Consider the following 16,779-nt stretch of genomic DNA (forward strand, 5'->3'; position numbering starts at 1 on the left):
TGAAAAGGAGTACCTGCAGGATCCCAGCGTGACCCACGTTGACAAGACGATTGGGATGGAGCCGTCGCAACCACCTTCCCGGATAAAGATGGCATACTCAGTCAAGCACATTTCGCAACGCCTCGACCCCGAATTTGTTTGGAATTAGATGCTCAGCCTTTCCAACAAATCAGCAATGTTCTCACCAGTACCACGCTGGTGACAGCAGACTGAGAGGTGAACTTCGCGCGACCTCGCTCGAAGAATGACCATGTAGTCCCTTGGGAAATAGAGGCGTTGCTCTGTCCACAAATTCAACACCGGGCCTTTGTCCTTCTCGGAGATCTCAGGTGTGACCTTCAGATGTCTATACCAGACCAAAAATGGCTGCTCAAGGCTGGAGACCTGCTGAGTTGGCCAGTCGCTAATGGCCTCCCACTCTTGGTTTCGCCGAAGAATGGCTAGAGGGCTTCCATGAGGTCCTCCTAGTGTATGCTGCTTCACAACCTGCTGAGCGTGTTCAAAGGAGAACTCATAGTTTCATGTCGGCAGGCGGTAAAACAATCCTTGCCTTTGACTCTCGTCACAAGGAGCGTATGCACGGCCATCTCCTGTGTAAGCGACTCGCTTGTGTAGCTTCAAGCATATATCACAAAACCAGTGATCTGGCAGATCGTGATGCAGTATTTCAAGAGTGCATAAGAACTCATAGTTGAGGATGTCTCTCCGGAGGTGGAGCATTTCTCGTTCTGCCTGTCCTGGTCCGAGGTTGCGTGCTGCATAAACTTTGGGATAAGTGATATTTGGTTGGTCCGTATTCATTCGCGGCTGCCAAATCGTTCGCAAGTTTTGAGATTCATAGAGAGCTTTCTTGCTCAGAGCCAGACATACTATGCTTCCCGAAGGAAGAGCTCGGCATATTTCAAGCACCAACCACATAGGCAAATTGGCGAAATGGTCGATATCCATCTTGACAGAACTTCGGCGATATCGAGAAGAAGTCGGACAGTCGCATGGCAGAGTGGGAAACTGAGTACTATGTACTCGTACGGTATGACTGGTTGGTGTTGGTGCAATTCGACACGATTGAGGGAGTTTGCGATCGCATCGTAAAAACTCTTCATATTCTGCTTATACCGTGCCGCCAGGTCCAGTCATTCATGAGCACATTACGACGCGCGCACAATTGGAAAAATCTGCTCTCCGGTGCTGTCTGGGATATCTGACGGTCGCTCAACTCAAGTTTCTTCTTCCCAGCTTTCTCACAGCCCAGCTACAACTTACTGCTCCAAAGCCATATCAACAATCCAAACACCATCAAACACATCAAAAGCCATGGATCACATCACAGATCTCAGAACAGACGAGGTATCTACCTCAAAACCTTGGTTCCAAGTCATGGATCCCATTTGCCTCGAAAGTGTATGCAAAAACGATCTCGAGAAGTGGTCTATCCAAAAAGACAAAGAAGAGTATCTGGCAATCCATCAAGATGGTCCCTTCCCTCTACCAGACAATCAACCTCTCTCTTCGGAACAAGTCCGAGACTCAATCTGTCTCTACAAAGAGCGAATGGTCAAGCATCACCAACACGAGCAAGAATCACTCAAGACTTCGTCGCAGAAGACCAAATTCCGCATCAGAAGTTTTGGCAACATTGCGCCTTCGACAAAACACCTCTTCCAACAGTTAAGAGCGTACAGGCGGAAGTTGACTGGCAAACTCGGCGAACAAACATGCGAAAAACTTGCAAACTTGAAAGCAGAGTTGATTGCCACCATCGACGTTGTTCATCAAAAGTTGAGACAACAGAACACCACCACAAGCACAAAGAGTCCATCCAGCAAAAGCAGTCTCAGCTCTCGAGCTAGCGATCTCTCGCAAAATGCGGCAAAGAAAGTCACAGAAAGTTTGCGTGCCTCCATGCCCTGCACTACTTCAGAGAAGAAGGTCACTCAACGCCCTGATATCATCTCAAAGACCAGCTGGATTCCAGCCACTACATCAAAACTGGCTGCCAGAGTTCGCACTCTTGTCAAAAGGTCACCTCAAGCAACGAGAAAGATATCCATCAGATCCGTCGACACAAGAAGCTCAATGGATTCGGTCTACGCCGAAAGCTCCATCACCGGCGATCACCAAAACACACAACACTCTCCTATCACATTTGGCAAAATAAGCTGGAGAAAATCGCCAACAAGCAGCACTGCATCCACAAACACGTTGCGCAGCGTACCACGATCGAGCACATCATCAAGAAGGTCAACTCCGCCATCGCCGAGATCAAAATCATATATCATCACCAACCACGCCCAACAACAACCAGACCATTCTTTCAAGCGTCGCGAGTGGAGTCTCAGTGGGGATTGGTGGCCCGCCATCACCACTGGTAACACTCTAGATCGCCAAAGAATCGAACGTGGACGTATGAGATCACGCAGCGAGGACTCTGGTTGCGGTGACCGAAGGTTGGGACCCGAGGTTCAGAGGTCTTGGGAAACTAGTGAGGAGGGATATTTGGAATGGAAGGAGAACACGGATTCTACTGCCGATTCCGGGTTGGTGCATAGTGGGAGGTCATCTATGGCTGTATCGGCTTCGGTGTATAGCAGATCTATAAGTGGTTTGAAGAGGGATTGAATGACAGAAGGACAAGGTCTGGACGTAATGAAAGCGCGAAGAGATATGGATCGCGATGGAAATTTCGGGTAGCATTTGATAGTCGCTGTTGAATCCAAGATGACAGCATCTATATCTTGTGTGCCTCTTCCTTCTCTTGTTTGTCTCGATCACCGTGTATCTCTGACCGCCACAGTAGTCAGGAATGACTGTGTTTTCCCATGCCGCGATGTCGTGGCAAGTGGTGTTCACACTTTTGGGCACATAAATGTATCAGCGTCGATATAGGTGAGAGATCGGTCGGTGGACTAGCGTTCATTGCCAAAGAGACTATTATAGATGATTGTTACAGGTTAATGACCTATAAAATATTGATTTGATCGAGTTGTTATGGTTGGTGAGAACTAGAGACAGGGTGGCTTCGGTGTCCAAGCTTGGGAAACGCCGCCGCCGCCGCCGGCTCGGAGGACGTGACGTGCGTGGGTGAGCTCTCTCCGACAGCTGCTATACACTCCATCAACCATCACCTGCACCAAGCATTTCGCGCGCCGTCATCTGCACAGCTCTCTCTATTTCCGACTCATCGCGCGACATCATTCACCTTCAATAAACCAGACACACAGAACCGCAGCACAAGATGGACAGCTTGGTGGCGCAGTACAGCAGACCAGCCTTCAAGGACGAGGGCTACCAAGAGCAGGATCAGCTGGACCTAGTCGATGCCATGCCCACTGCCATCGATCTCAAGTTTGCACTTCCTCCTGTCGCACAAGTGAGCTAGAGTCTATCATCTCCTTGAAAACCGCGACTAATCATTCCACAGGCGCAATCATGGCTCCGCGCAATGACTGACGACCACTCGAACCCCAACTGCCCCATCAAGCTCGCTCACGGAACAACCACTCTGGCCTTCAGATTCAAGGGCGGCATCATCGTGGCGACAGATTCAAGAGCAACTGCAGGCAACTGGATTGCCAGTCAAACGGTCAAGAAGGTCATTGAGATCAACCCCCAGCTGTTGGGTACTATGGCAGGTGGCGCCGCCGACTGCCAGTACTGGCTGGCCTACCTCGGTATGCAATGTCGTCTTCACGAGCTCCGTCACAAGCGTCGCATCTCAGTCGCCGCCGCCTCCAAGATTCTGGCCAACCTGGTCTACCAATACAAGGGCATGGGTCTGAGCATGGTATGTTGCCGCTGCTTCTAGCGCGCCGAACAAAAAGACTGACTCTACATGACAGGGCACCATGTGCGCCGGTGTCACACCGCAAGAAGGACCCGCTCTCTACTACATCGACAGTGACGGCACACGCCTCGCTGGCAATCTCTTCTGTGTTGGTTCCGGTCAAACATTTGCCTACGGTGTGCTCGACGCTGAGTACAGCTACGACTTGTCAGACGAGGACGCTCTCGAGCTCGGTCGCCGCAGTATCCTGGCAGCCACACACAGAGATGCTTACTCAGGTGGTTACATCAACCTGTATCACGTCAAGGAGGAGGGCTGGGTCAAGCACGGCTTCAACGACACCAACCCCATCTTCTGGAAGACCAAGCTCGAGAAGGGCGAGTTCTCCAACGTCACAGCCGACCTGAACTAGATGGGGGCAGGCTTGGCCGTGGATGCATAGCGGGCTCGGCGTTCTATGGCTGGTGCTTGATGACTTACCAATGTAATCATACAGACCACTTTGATGGCAGATGAAGCAACTATTTCCGACTCCATCGAATACGTGATAGCGTGACCAACGCTGCTCTGCGTACTACAGTTTAGATCTTCCACTCCCCCGTGTTCCAACACTAGGACATGTATAGATGATAGCCACAATGACTTCCGACTGGAAGAGCAGTCATAAAGAACCGACTTTAAGATGAAGATCACTTTCCTGTCACTGTTGTTGTGAAATCCTGTCATTGTGGCAATGTCGAAGCGTGGTCAAGGCAGCTGCAGGCGAGGCAGTTGCGAGGCTTTGCGGGTCGCGACAAACGTCACTTCCGCAGTCGATGCTCTTGCACTTCGCGACATCAAGCAATTAACACGACCCGTTGGAACGACTCACTGGACTCCTACCAATCCAAAGCCGCCTAGCATCTACTACCGCCTCTCGCATCATCCGTACAACCATAACCGGCAAACCGACCGCGAGTCCATCACTAGCAAAACACAGCACCTCACCTCCGCCCCGCGCCCGCACCACCGCGGCATGTTCTTTTTAGGCGCATAAAACACCCTGGTGCAACATGGCCATCTCAGACCTGGAAAGGAGCCTGGGAGTCTTCCTTAGAGACCTGCCTCGAGAATTCAACAATCGGTACACCGCAGAAGCAGATTCAGTCCTCCGCGCTCGCCTCTTCCGAGCTCTCGTCGCCGACGATGAGTCCAGGTTGACTCTTTTGTTCCCCGACGGTGTACCAGAAGAAGACCAGTGGGTGCTGCGCGACGCTCAGGGTGCTGTAGATGGTGCAGAATATACACCTGCCGCAAAGGGCCATCCCTGCGGCCACATTTTCAAGGCCGGCGAATCAACATACCATTGCAAGACATGTGCTGCCGACGATACCTGCGTTCTCTGTGCCAGGTGTTTCGCCGAGTCAGATCACGAAGGCCATATGGTCTATATCAGTGTTTCTCCGGGGAACAGTGGCTGCTGCGACTGTGCCGACGACGAGGCCTGGGTTCGCCCCGTCCACTGCACCATCCACAGCGCTGACGATGCGCCAGGCCAGAAGGCTGCTGGAAAGACAAGCCAGACTCCAACCCTGCCCGACGAGCTGCTCATTCCTGTCCGTACGACGATTGCAAAAGCCTTCGATTACATGTGCGATGTCTTCTCTTGCTCACCGGAGCAACTGCGCCTGACAAAAACTGAGGGTACTGTTCGAAGAGACGAGTTGCTATCACGTCTTACATCACATCTCTACGGCGGTGCCGAAGTTGATGAGTCGGACGAAGAGTACGCTTTGGTATTGTGGAACGACGAGAAACACACCGTCACCGACGTCCAGAATCAAGTAGCCAAAGCCTGCAGGAAGCCCAAGAGCTTTGGGTTGCAGAAGGCCATGGAAGTCAACGATATTGGCCGAAGCATCATACACTACTCACATGACCTTGCTGAACTCCTACGCATGGCTGCAATCATAGAACAACTCAAGGTCACTGTGACCGTCCGGTCCGCCAGAGATACTTTCCGCGAGCAAATGTGCAGCTCTATGGTCGACTGGATCTCGGACATCTCAGGTTGCTCGATCGCTTCAGACCCCCATGTCCTCCGCAACACAATCTGTGAAGAGTTGCTACGACCCTGGCGTATGGGAAGCGAAGCCACCAACGCTACCATAGGAGAGGGTGGCATCGACGATCACGAGCATGAGGAGAATGTCAAGAATCGAAGAGAGGAAGCCAGATGGTTCCGTCCGCTAGCCGGTATCAATGTGGTCAGAATCAATGTTGAGAACGACGATGATGACAACGAAGAGATTGACGATGATGAGGACGAAGACGACGAGAACGACATGACTATCGAGGAGTTCCTCATGGCAGAATCTGAAGAACTTGGCGTCGAAGACACCATGGACCTGGATCCGGAAACCGTTGATCCCCTGGCTTTGGCTCTAGCAGAAAATGACATGGATCTGGACCTTGTCGATATTGACACAGAGGGCCCTGCTGAGAACTTTGAGGCAACTCTCGCTGGATATCCTGCACCTCCACCTCCACCACCCACCACTCGCCGTCGAACAAGATCCGCGACTGTCAACGAATCTGATGACGGAGAACAGCATCCGTCGTCAAGACCCGATCCACCCTCTCAACCCTCGGCTCCCTTCTCCAATCTCCCAAAAACACCGAAGGTCAGAGTCAGGTCAAATCGCCCCGTTCGCCCTGCTCGTTATTGGCTCGAGACACCAGAAGAATACAGATCGCAGTCAACATCTACTCCGGCAGAAGATCTTTGGCAAAGAGTGCGCCTTGACTATCTTATACTGTACGACCTGAGAATGTGGAAGACCCTCCGTATCGACCTCCGCCATCTTTACATTAGTACTGTTGTCACCGTTCCTCAATTTAAGCGCATACTGGGACTGAGATTCGCTGGCCTGTACACGATGCTTGCTCAACTCTATCTTATCGCCGATCGCGAGCCGGATCACTCCATCATAAATCTGTCAGTCCAGATGCTTACAACCCCATCTATCACGGCGGAAGTAGTGGAGCGAGGAAACTTCCTTACCAATCTCCTTGCCATCCTCTATACATTCCTCACCACCCGTCAAGTTGGGTTCCCAAAAGACGTCAACCCAAACGCGACCCTAGCATTCGATGCGGGCGCCGTCACCAACAGACGCATGTTCCATTTCTTTCTAGATACACGTTACATGTTCCAGTCTGCCTTCGTACAGGAGAAGGTTCGTAACGAACCTCGATATTTGATGCAGTTCCTGGATCTGGTCAAGCTCCATCAAGGCATTTGTCCCAACGTTCGAGCCGTGGGCGAACACGTCGAATACGAGGCAGACGCATGGATCAGTGCTACGTTGATCATCAAAGAAATCAACAGACTTTGTCGTCAAGTGGCAGAAGCCTTCAAGAGGTCCGATGATGGAGACACAGCTCCAGTACAGAGAGCCATCAGATATGCCGCACAAGCTACGTTCATAAATGCGTTCGGTCTTGAGCGAAACAGATACCCAAGTGCCGAGACCAAAGAGGCTCAAACGTTCCTGCGTCTGCTTAACAAGAAGAGACCGAAGTACATCGAGGCGATTGGCCGTGAGGCGACGTGTCGCGATGGAAGCTACAGTCTACCTCAGTTTGATGTAGCCACTGGCTCGATGAGTTTCCATCACCCTATGCATTACCTTTTGTCATGGTTGCTGGAAGCAGGTGTAAACGTTACACGCGAGGAGATGCTCAAAGTATTGCACTTCACTCATGCGGACTTCAAAGACCCCTGGCAGACAAGTTGGAAAACAGCCCCCCAAGCCACGAACTACGATTCGCCGGAAATCATAGCTATGCTTTTTGAGCATCCTCTACGTGTTTGCGCCTGGCTCGCCCAGATGCGCGCTGGTATGTGGGTCCGCAACGGTGTCACCCTTCGTCATCAGATGCACCAGTACCGTGGAACAAGTCAGCGAGACGTCTCCTACCAACGCGATATATTCATGCTTCAAGCAGGTCTCGTGCTGTGTGGAAACCCCGAAGAATCACTGGGCGAGAGATTCCTGGCTCAAATTGCTGACCGATTTGATCTGTCCGGGTTTGTCAATGGCGTCTTTGATTTGTACCCAGGCTACGATGAACAGCAGAGGCTTGATGTTACGGAGGAGTTCTTCCACCTGCTTATCATTCTGCTCAGCGAACGACAGAATCTCTTGCCTGGCCAGGATAAGCCAAGCCAGCACGTCAAGCTCTTGCAGCGCGACATTGCACACGTTCTCTGTTTCAAGCCTCTGTCATTCTCAGACATTTCCAACCGCTTGACTGATAGGGTAGCAGACTCGGAAGAGTTTGACGCAATACTCGAGAGCATGACAACTTTCCGTGCACCTGAGGGTCTGAATGATTCGGGTACTTTCGAGTTGCATCCTCGCTTCATCGAGCTCATTGATCCGTACTACGCCTACTACAACCGCAACCAGCGCGAAGAGGCCGAGACTGTCTACAGAGAGTACACGGCCAAGAAGACAAAGCAATCTGCCGCAGACATCGTCTTTGAACCTCAACTGCAAGCTATTAACTCCGGACTCTTCAAGAACCTTGGTGCGTTCACACAGACTACATTCTTCAGTGAGATAGTCTACTGGGCTCTCGAGTTCTGTTTGCGCCATGACGAGGCAGTCGACAATGCACAGATCACCAGGATCGAGACGATGCTGCATGTCATCCTCCACCTCACACTTCTGGCCGTAATGGAAGACGCTGCTCCAAGTGGACCAAGACCGATGGCGGCTGAAGACAGTTTTGTGAGACTGGCACTAGCGGTTTCGCACAGCGAAGAGAGCTCAGACAAGACAATCGTTGAGTCTCTTTTTCGCCTGTCGAAGGTCAAGTCATTTGCATCATGTACACCCAAGGTTCTGCATATCCTGAAAAGAATGTCGGAGAAGTGGCCTGAAGAATTTGCCAACGCCAAAGCGAGGCTGTTACCTGACGATAAGGAGCAAAGCTCGGAGACCACTTCTACGCCGTCTGAGGATAAAGAAGCCAAGAAAAAAGCTGCCTTGGAGCGTCAGGCACGTGTCATGGCACAGTTCAAAGCTCAGCAAACGTCATTCATGGAAAATCAGGGCCTAGATTGGGAAGCAGAAGATTACAGTGATTTGGAGCAAGATGGCGAATTGATTGAGAAGGTCGTCGAGACCAAGGTCTGCCCTTTCCCCAAGGAACCGTGCATTCTTTGTCAAGAAGACACCGACGACAACAGAATCTATGGCACATTTGCTTTCATCGCACCGAGCAGAATACTCAGGAAGACTCCCCTGGATGACAAAGACTTTGTCAAAGAGGTTTTGGACACTCCGGAGAACCTCGACCAATCTGCGGATGCCATCAGACCATTTGGTGTCGCCAAATTTGCAACAGAGACTGTTGAGAAGGTCAACACAGATGGCACCAAAGGCAAACAGGAGAAACGTGGTCTTGGTAAAGGCTTCCCCCACGACAGCGCATTCCAAGGTCCTGTCCTCAACAGTTGCGGTCACATCATGCACTTCGGCTGTTTTGAGCAATATCTTGTAGCAACAAGAAGAAGACATACGCAGCATATCTCACGAAACCACCCAGAGCGACCCGATACTGTCGAGTTCATCTGTCCTCTTTGTAAGGCAATCGGAAACACATTCTTGCCAATCATCTGGAAAGACAAGCACTACCATTCATCGTCCACTCTCGATCAGCAGTACAAAAACTTCGATCAGTGGCTACTCGATCAAGAAGCATATCGAAATGCCGACGAGATGAGCCAATTGTCGTCAAACGTTTCTGTGCGTGAGGCTCACATAGAGTACATGCAGAAGGCTTTGGTCCCTACGCTAGCAACTGCTTTTCCACCGTCTCTTTTCGCGCAAGCTGTAGAAGCCCGTTCTGCAGATCCAGATTCAGATACGCAAAGCTCCGAGGGAGAGTCGAGATCGGTTCTACCAGAAATGGTTCGCAGAGTGGCCGATCAATTCGATTTGAACGCAACTGGCTTGCCTGGACTAGAAACGCTGGTCAACTTGACGCCAAGACTGGAGAGTTTGACCAATCTAGCTAGCAGATTCGATACTCGGAACAGACCTGCTACACCATCTTCGGAACTCAAGAGAGCATACAATCGCATTGAAGAGAGTCTGAGCCCAATTGGCGCCTTGAAATCTAATACTATTGGACTCGAACCCGGCACACAATCTTCTACAATCCGACTCGCCGAGACCCTTTGCAACGTCTTGGCCTTTACCGTCTCGAGTACTGAGATCTCGTACCGAGGAGTCGCGAATCCTCTAGACGGCGAGACCGGCACGTTCCTCGACGCTATCTCAGAACAGAGCATGAAGACGCTGCGTATCCTGTCCGAGACCGTTCGCACCGCAACAGCTACAGCTGCAGTCAAGGGCGGCATGTCTGAGTACCTAGGTAGAACCAGAGTACACAGCTCATGGACCGCTCAGCTGAAGAAGGTTCTTGGAGATGACCCTGGCGAAGATCCCGCACTTCCTTATGCTTCGTTGCTCGGCCACGATCTGTTCACCTTCTTTGCCAATTGTGCAGTCCACGAAGTACCTATGGGTCAGAACATGCACCATATTCTGAGACTCTGTTACTCTGCAGAGATGGTCAAAGTAATCGTCACATTCATGTGCCGCGACTCGCTCCAAGAGATCCAGCAAGACTCTCGATCGTCCAGCTGGGATTTGTCAGGTATCAAGCTGTTCCAGAATTGGTGCAAGGAACACGGCGCCATCGAGTTCAGCCCGCACATCTCATCAGTGCGTCTCTGCCAGCATGGGTTCTGTGACCTAGAGTGGAATGCACCAGCCTTGAGTAAGCTGATCGATACATACGCTCTTACATTCCTCAGGAAGGCTTTACTTTTGACTCATGTACACTTTGGTGTTGACTTTACCGGGTCCGACGAGAACCTGGAGTTGTCGGAGCTACAGCGCCTGGCCAAGATTCTTCGTCTTCCCGCGCCTCAAGAGATAGTGGTGCGACTTGGCCACGATGAGCAGTTCCAGATGACTGCTGCGAAATGGGTGAATAGCGTGATCGTTAGTACTGCCACGAAAGAGAGACTGCGAACAGATGCACAGTTCCTCAGCCACCCAACAATTTTCGAGCTCATTGGCTTACCAAAGCATTACGACACCTTGACGGAAGAAGCCATCAAAAGACGTTGTCCTACTACTGGCAAGGAAGTCACTGATCCCGCCATCTGTCTGTTCTGCGGAGAGATCTTCTGCAGTCAAGCTAGTTGCTGCATGACGGATCGCAACAAAGGCGGTTGCTTCCAGCATCGCGAGAAGTAAGTCGTCTCAATTTTACGATACTAGAATGCTGCTAACAAGAACACAGGTGTAGCGGAAGCATTGGCATATTTATCAACATCCGCAAGTGCATGGTATTGTTCCTGCATCACAGCCATGGCAGCTGGTATCATGCGCCTTATCTGGACCGTCACGGCGAGGTCGACCCTACTCTGCGTCGCCATCATCAGCTGTTCCTCAACCAGAAGAGATATGACAAGCTGCTCAGAGAGGCATGGCTTAACCACGGCATTCCTAGTGTGATCTCGAGAAGACTCGAAGGTGATATGAACACTGGAGGTTGGGAGACACTTTGAGACAGCATTCATAGCAAGCATTATGCATATACAGGAGTTAATGGTTGCTTTCGCACATAGACGATAGCAATGGCACAATGACACTACGGTTCTCACTCCTCCAGCCCAGACTGTGACAGGTTGCCACTCAAGGGGTGTGGCGGCTGTCAAGATGCACATAGCATGTGTAATGAAACATCGTAGCGCTATGTCAACATCTGAGTTTCAATATCACAGTCTGATATGCGTACGTTGAAAGAATCTGTTGTTCACCCGGTTTGCCGACTGTTCGGCTACACGCCGCCAGAACATCAGAATTACGTCCATGGACAGTCGGCAGAGTCATGTCGATACAAATGTGTGCGATTCTCCGAGGAAGTGTCCTGTCGTTCGTTTCGCAAAGGTGTCACAAGCGTGTCAGCGGCTGCTTGACAGATCTTCGCACCTTGTCTCAGCCCTAAGCCATTCTGCCCCAAAGTCTGCCAGATACGCCTTCGGGACGTCGGATGGTTCGTATGCGGTTATGCTGACTCCGCATGCACAAGCGGTGGTCGTGTAAAGCTAAAGAACCTTCCAGCTTTACTGAGGTTAAGCTTAACCATGTGAAGCAGACCGACAGCAATCACACCAAGTGTTTAAAGATGATGTCAAGGAATTGTCATGGATGCTAGAGCCGGTTCGGAGAAGGATGTACTACCGCCGCTACTCTAGCGGTCAGGACTAAGCGTGCGGCTCAAGCATTCCATAACGAATCTAGACCCTGACCGTCCAACATGATCGTCGATTGACCAAGCATCGGGCCCTGGCGGGTCTTCTAGACTTGGTCAGCTCAAAATCGGCGAACCATCTTTTTCCCGGAGTCTTTCTCCATGAGTGCCCAGAACTGCGACAATCGCACAATCGACATCAAGTCACCCTAATAACGCAACGAAGATGATTCGACAGGTAGATTACTCTGCAGGCCATGGGGGAGGCAGCGGCGCGGGCGCCTCTGCTGCTGCCTATCACGCATCGCACGCCATTCAGCCTCTGAATCGACCTGTTGTGCCCATTGTATCGCAACCTCTGAGCAAACCCGTCAAACTACCGCCACAATACCGTCCCAGGAAGCCACGAAAACAGGTCAATGTCGCGTGTCAGCCGTGTCGGAAGCGAAGATCAAAGGTAAATACATCACCAACGGCATCGTGTCACCTTGCCCTAAGGCATTTGCGAAATTTGGGGCTCAGCCTGACTGACATCTCCATGTAGTGTACGGGCACGGCGCCATGCTCACGTTGCGAAGCAGAAGGCAATGAGTGCGTCTTCGATGGACGTAAAGACGCACAAGAACGCAACAGAGAGCTACGAAATGCCGAAAAGGCCTTATCCAAAGTGTTTCGCGTGCTGAAGAAACTCGAAGGCGGGGATTCGACGTCGACGGCTGCGTTTGCTCAGATCAGACAGTTGGCACAGAACACCACCGAGTTTTCTGCTTTCGCTCGTGATCTTTTCAATTTGGACGACAAGACGAATACCAGCTTTGACTTTGCGGATTATGACGACCCAGGGTCAATTGTACCGAAACTGGAGAACGATGCCCAAGATTCAACAAGTTGGTCGAATATTTCACCAGCACATACTGGTGGATACAGTACTGTACGGCGATTGAGATGCTTCGTATTGAGGATACCACCACTGACAGTACTGCAGCCGCAATCATCCAATACTGCCAGACAGAGCCCGCCAGAAATCCAAACGAACGGGACCGCATTAACACACTCACGGAAAATGTCTAGCTGCCCAAATAAACATGCTGGACAAGCGAGCGTGGGCTTCATATCCGACTTTGGCAACTTACCGTTTTCGAGTGCCATCAAGGCTAATGGCTACCCGGCCCACATCCAACATCAGCAATTACAGAACCTTAGTACCTCTGCTGAATACAGCATGCTACCACTTCATTCGAACGAACACGACGCACTCCTCGGCAAGGCATATCTGAGCTTCAGGGACGCGACGTTGCAGATGATAGCTGATGGGATGAACGCCCGCGATGTCCTCGGATCGCCAGATTACGTCAACCTGGACCTCTTCTTCCGCGACCGCGTGCCCACGGATGGTCACTCGGTCGATACCTTTGTCTGCGAAATATTGAAAAGTCTTGCAAACCCGGATCTCTACGCAAAACTGGCTACTGTAGTCTTGCTAGGACCTTTGATGAGAGTAAGTAATAATCGCACTTCCTCATCATTTGCGAGGACTAACAGGATACAGTGGATCTTGTTCCCCACATCAGAGCATTATCGAAGGATACCAGCACTCATGCGACCTTTACCCAGTCAGAGATTCATACCGCACAGTCCGGCTCTCGATCTCGCGCCTCAGTAAGCTCTACATTGATCATCTCCTTCCACTTCGAGCCATCAACTAACAATCCCACTCCAGCCCAGCAATCCGCGGCGTCCTAATGTCCGCCTTCAACACAGAATGGTTGACACCAGAAAATCAAATTACAGCAGCACCTATAGTAAACTGGCCTTACCAACTAGACAAGGCCGTCTGTCACGATCCAGTCGCCGGATGCCTGCGCTTTACAAAACAATTCGAAGACCACGTTTGCGAACCCACGAATTGGACTTTCTCGAAACGCGCGCTTGAGGTGTTCCCCACTATAGGGGAGCACGGTGCTATCTTTGCTCTTAGGCCTGGCGAAGAGTGAATTCAGCCTGGCAGCTTGAGTGGAGGTAGAAAGCGATTGAGATGAGATAATCGCAAAGCACATGAGTTTTGCTCTTTGCTTCAGATGAAGCCATTTTCCACGATCTCCATGGTAGCCATCGTCACTGTCTGTGATGACTCCTCCTCCGAGAGCCTTTCTGATGCTGTTCAGTCACGGCGCTGATCATTGCATCAGAGACAGCGCATCTTGACAATTGACTGTCATAAGAAGACGGAGTAGAAAGTCAGGCGAACCAAGTAAATGTGGTTCTGCATCACGGCGGGAGAAAGGCTTTCCTTTAATCTTTTGAAACCAAAGTTTAGATTCTGGATACCTTCAGGACATTCTGGGCCAGTTGCAAATTCCTTACAGGCAGTCAGAGGGACGCCAGAGATCTTCCAAAGCATCGTGGTCAACATTTTTTTTCTTCGAGCAGCTCGAGATCGTCAAAGGCTGTTGGTAGTAACGTAGTTGGTAAAATAGTGGTTACCAATCTCTAGGACTTTGAGACGATGATAGCGGATCCGGTGTACTTTGCATCCTGTATGAACTTCGTCGAATGGTTCCGTGGTTATTGTAAGACTTGTAATAGTTGAAAGAGATTCTGGGGCAGAGGTGGAAATTAAGAGAAGTGGGGTAAGAACGTATACTCATCACAGCCTGGATGGGACGTCCTGTCTAAACTACATCCACTGCCAAGCAACGGGGACGCAGTTGCCAAGTTCCTTGCACTTACGAGGCGCTGTATCGGAGAGTGCATGAACTGGGTCTCGCTTGGGGACCAGACGGAAGGAAGCGTCCTCACAAATTGACCTTGTATCACATTGTTTGAGGAGATGTTTAGCGCGCAAACCGAGCGGCTAAACACTACTTCGCTTTGTTCCATACAATCCGACAGGTCCACAGATTGATCCTTGATAAAGGCACTGACAGAGGAAGCATATAAGTTCAATCCCTTAGGTGCCACGATCTTGTGTCCTTGACTATCATCCAAACTGCCTTCGTCTGCAGGATTTGTCCACGCCTGCAACTGCCATCAGTCATTCAACACAGTCAGAGCCTCACCTCCATTGGTCAGACGATTATCCAGTCGGACATCAGCAAGTCAGTCAGCAGAATCTTTGAAACGTGAATCACATCTCTAAACATTGGCGTAGAATGTGTGAGCGAGAAGTTCATCGATGGTCCATGTGCGGCTGTACCCCTTGGGAAGGTCCAGTCAAACCTTGCAGCACTAATCCTCCAGATGTAACAGTCACATTTGTTTCGCCCCCGTCAAGAGCCGAGAAGACTGGCTATTACACATGTATCATCGAACATCACAACAAGCCCTACTCCCTCATCTGGAGCGGCTCAGCAAAATACCCTGACATCACCCAACTCCACGATAGGCCAGATTCGAAATCGAGCAAATCGAGCTAGGCTTCGAAATGTCCAATATTTGGCGCGAGTCCATGTTCATCAACTACGGGGCTGATGCTGTGCTGCGATGCTCTCATACAGGCCCATATCCTGTAGCCAAGCTTGCCCACCTGGGAGAGGAATTCCGTTCTCGAGTGCAGCATGAGTTCAAGATCATACAGGACATGACTTCGATTGCTCGGTCACTACCAATACCAAAGGTGGACGGTCGCCCACTGCTCGACGACCAGGGCATGTTTGGTTATTGTCTAGAATACCTGTTCTGCCTCGAGGCAAACGAGCTTCTACAACGTCTGCCTGAGGTCAGGGAAGCCGTGAATCAGTTGCACGAAGCCGGTTTCTCTCGTGGTGACCTGAGTCAGAGCAACGTGATGAAGAACAAACATGGAGCCATAGTACTCATCGACTTCGGGTATGCCGGAAAGATTGGTACCCAGACTCCGCCGTCGGTGCCCAAATGGATCTACGAAAATGCGGTGTTTACTGCGGAAGCAGATCAACGGGCACTAGAACGACTCTCAGAATTGAGCGGATGAACACAGAATCAGACTGATTGTGTTTTTCCACCGTGTTAAAATCATCATACATCGCTGAGAGTAAGATTCCCTCCTTCGTGCATGTAGAAACATGAAGCAAGCTAGTCAGGATATTCCCCAAGACATTTGGTATATATCTTAGCTACAACTCATGCTCCCTTGGCGTATACTACCCACCGGACCGTACACTAATCAACAAAGCAAGGAGCTATGATCTAATCAGAGGGACCGAAGGAGACGATACAAGGAATCTGAGATAGCGAGCAGTTTCACGATCATTTAGTGGTTATATCCGGATACGAAACTAAGTACAAGCCGAAATCTTGAAATCCCGTCACAATCAATGCGTGTGTTCACACCTCTTATCTCTTTTCAACATCACCAATGTGCTCCCATCAACAGTTGCGTAGACACAGGATCCTTTCCACCATCTTGGACAATAATGCACGTTGAGCATTGTCAGCCTCATGGCTTGTGATCGATACACCAGCCCGAAAAGGTGTTTATAGGTTTATCTACGACACCTTCAAGGTGAAGTTATAAGTTTCTTTCCCTTTTATTGTTAATTAACTACTTTAATAGATATAAAGCTAGGTCTAGATTTTATCTTGCTTCCCTTTTAGCTTTAGCTAAAGATTAGCTTTACGCTTATTATAGTTAAACAGGTTCTAGTAGTTTAACGATCAATACTGCTTTTTACTTGAATATCTTCGTCGAGTAA

General features: G+C 50.4%; 6 protein-coding genes across 6 annotated transcripts; 5 read left to right on the plus strand and 1 right to left on the minus strand.

Annotated features, from left to right (window-relative positions):
- Window positions 1–144: 144 nt before the first annotated feature.
- On the minus strand, window positions 145–948 carry M436DRAFT_65109 (uncharacterized protein; the record flags this gene model as incomplete). The annotated part of the gene is made up of 2 exons (XM_013570470.1): window positions 145–486; window positions 871–948. The coding sequence occupies 2 exons, from the start codon at window positions 946–948 to the stop codon at window positions 145–147; spliced, it is 420 nt and encodes a 139-aa protein (XP_013425924.1).
- A 366-nt stretch (window positions 949–1,314) lies between these two features.
- M436DRAFT_65110 (uncharacterized protein) lies at window positions 1,315–2,619 on the plus strand (the record flags this gene model as incomplete). Its single annotated transcript, XM_013570471.1, has 1 exon — window positions 1,315–2,619. One exon carries the CDS (start codon window positions 1,315–1,317, stop codon window positions 2,617–2,619), a length of 1,305 nt encoding a protein of 434 aa, XP_013425925.1.
- Window positions 2,620–3,235: 616 nt separating this feature from the next.
- On the plus strand, window positions 3,236–4,196 carry M436DRAFT_83231 (proteasome-domain-containing protein; the record flags this gene model as incomplete). The annotated part of the gene is made up of 3 exons (XM_013570533.1): window positions 3,236–3,370; window positions 3,422–3,784; window positions 3,840–4,196. 3 exons carry the CDS (start codon window positions 3,236–3,238, stop codon window positions 4,194–4,196), a joined length of 855 nt encoding a protein of 284 aa, XP_013425987.1.
- A 640-nt stretch (window positions 4,197–4,836) lies between these two features.
- Window positions 4,837–11,420, plus strand: M436DRAFT_50119 (uncharacterized protein; the record flags this gene model as incomplete). Its single annotated transcript, XM_013570336.1, has 4 exons — window positions 4,837–8,527; window positions 8,579–9,679; window positions 9,851–11,102; window positions 11,153–11,420. 4 exons carry the CDS (start codon window positions 4,837–4,839, stop codon window positions 11,418–11,420), a joined length of 6,312 nt encoding a protein of 2,103 aa, XP_013425790.1.
- A 912-nt stretch (window positions 11,421–12,332) lies between these two features.
- On the plus strand, window positions 12,333–14,100 carry M436DRAFT_50040 (uncharacterized protein; the record flags this gene model as incomplete). Its single annotated transcript, XM_013570327.1, has 5 exons — window positions 12,333–12,563; window positions 12,651–13,032; window positions 13,084–13,604; window positions 13,656–13,765; window positions 13,827–14,100. The coding sequence occupies 5 exons, from the start codon at window positions 12,333–12,335 to the stop codon at window positions 14,098–14,100; spliced, it is 1,518 nt and encodes a 505-aa protein (XP_013425781.1).
- A 1,430-nt stretch (window positions 14,101–15,530) lies between these two features.
- On the plus strand, window positions 15,531–16,058 carry M436DRAFT_83233 (uncharacterized protein; the record flags this gene model as incomplete). The annotated part of the gene is made up of 1 exon (XM_013570534.1): window positions 15,531–16,058. One exon carries the CDS (start codon window positions 15,531–15,533, stop codon window positions 16,056–16,058), a length of 528 nt encoding a protein of 175 aa, XP_013425988.1.
- Between the last annotated feature and the right edge of the window lie 721 nt (window positions 16,059–16,779).

Source organism: Aureobasidium namibiae (assembly GCF_000721765.1).
Source record: "Aureobasidium namibiae CBS 147.97 unplaced genomic scaffold scaffold_12, whole genome shotgun sequence".
Lineage (NCBI taxonomy): Eukaryota > Fungi > Ascomycota > Dothideomycetes > Dothideales > Saccotheciaceae > Aureobasidium > Aureobasidium namibiae.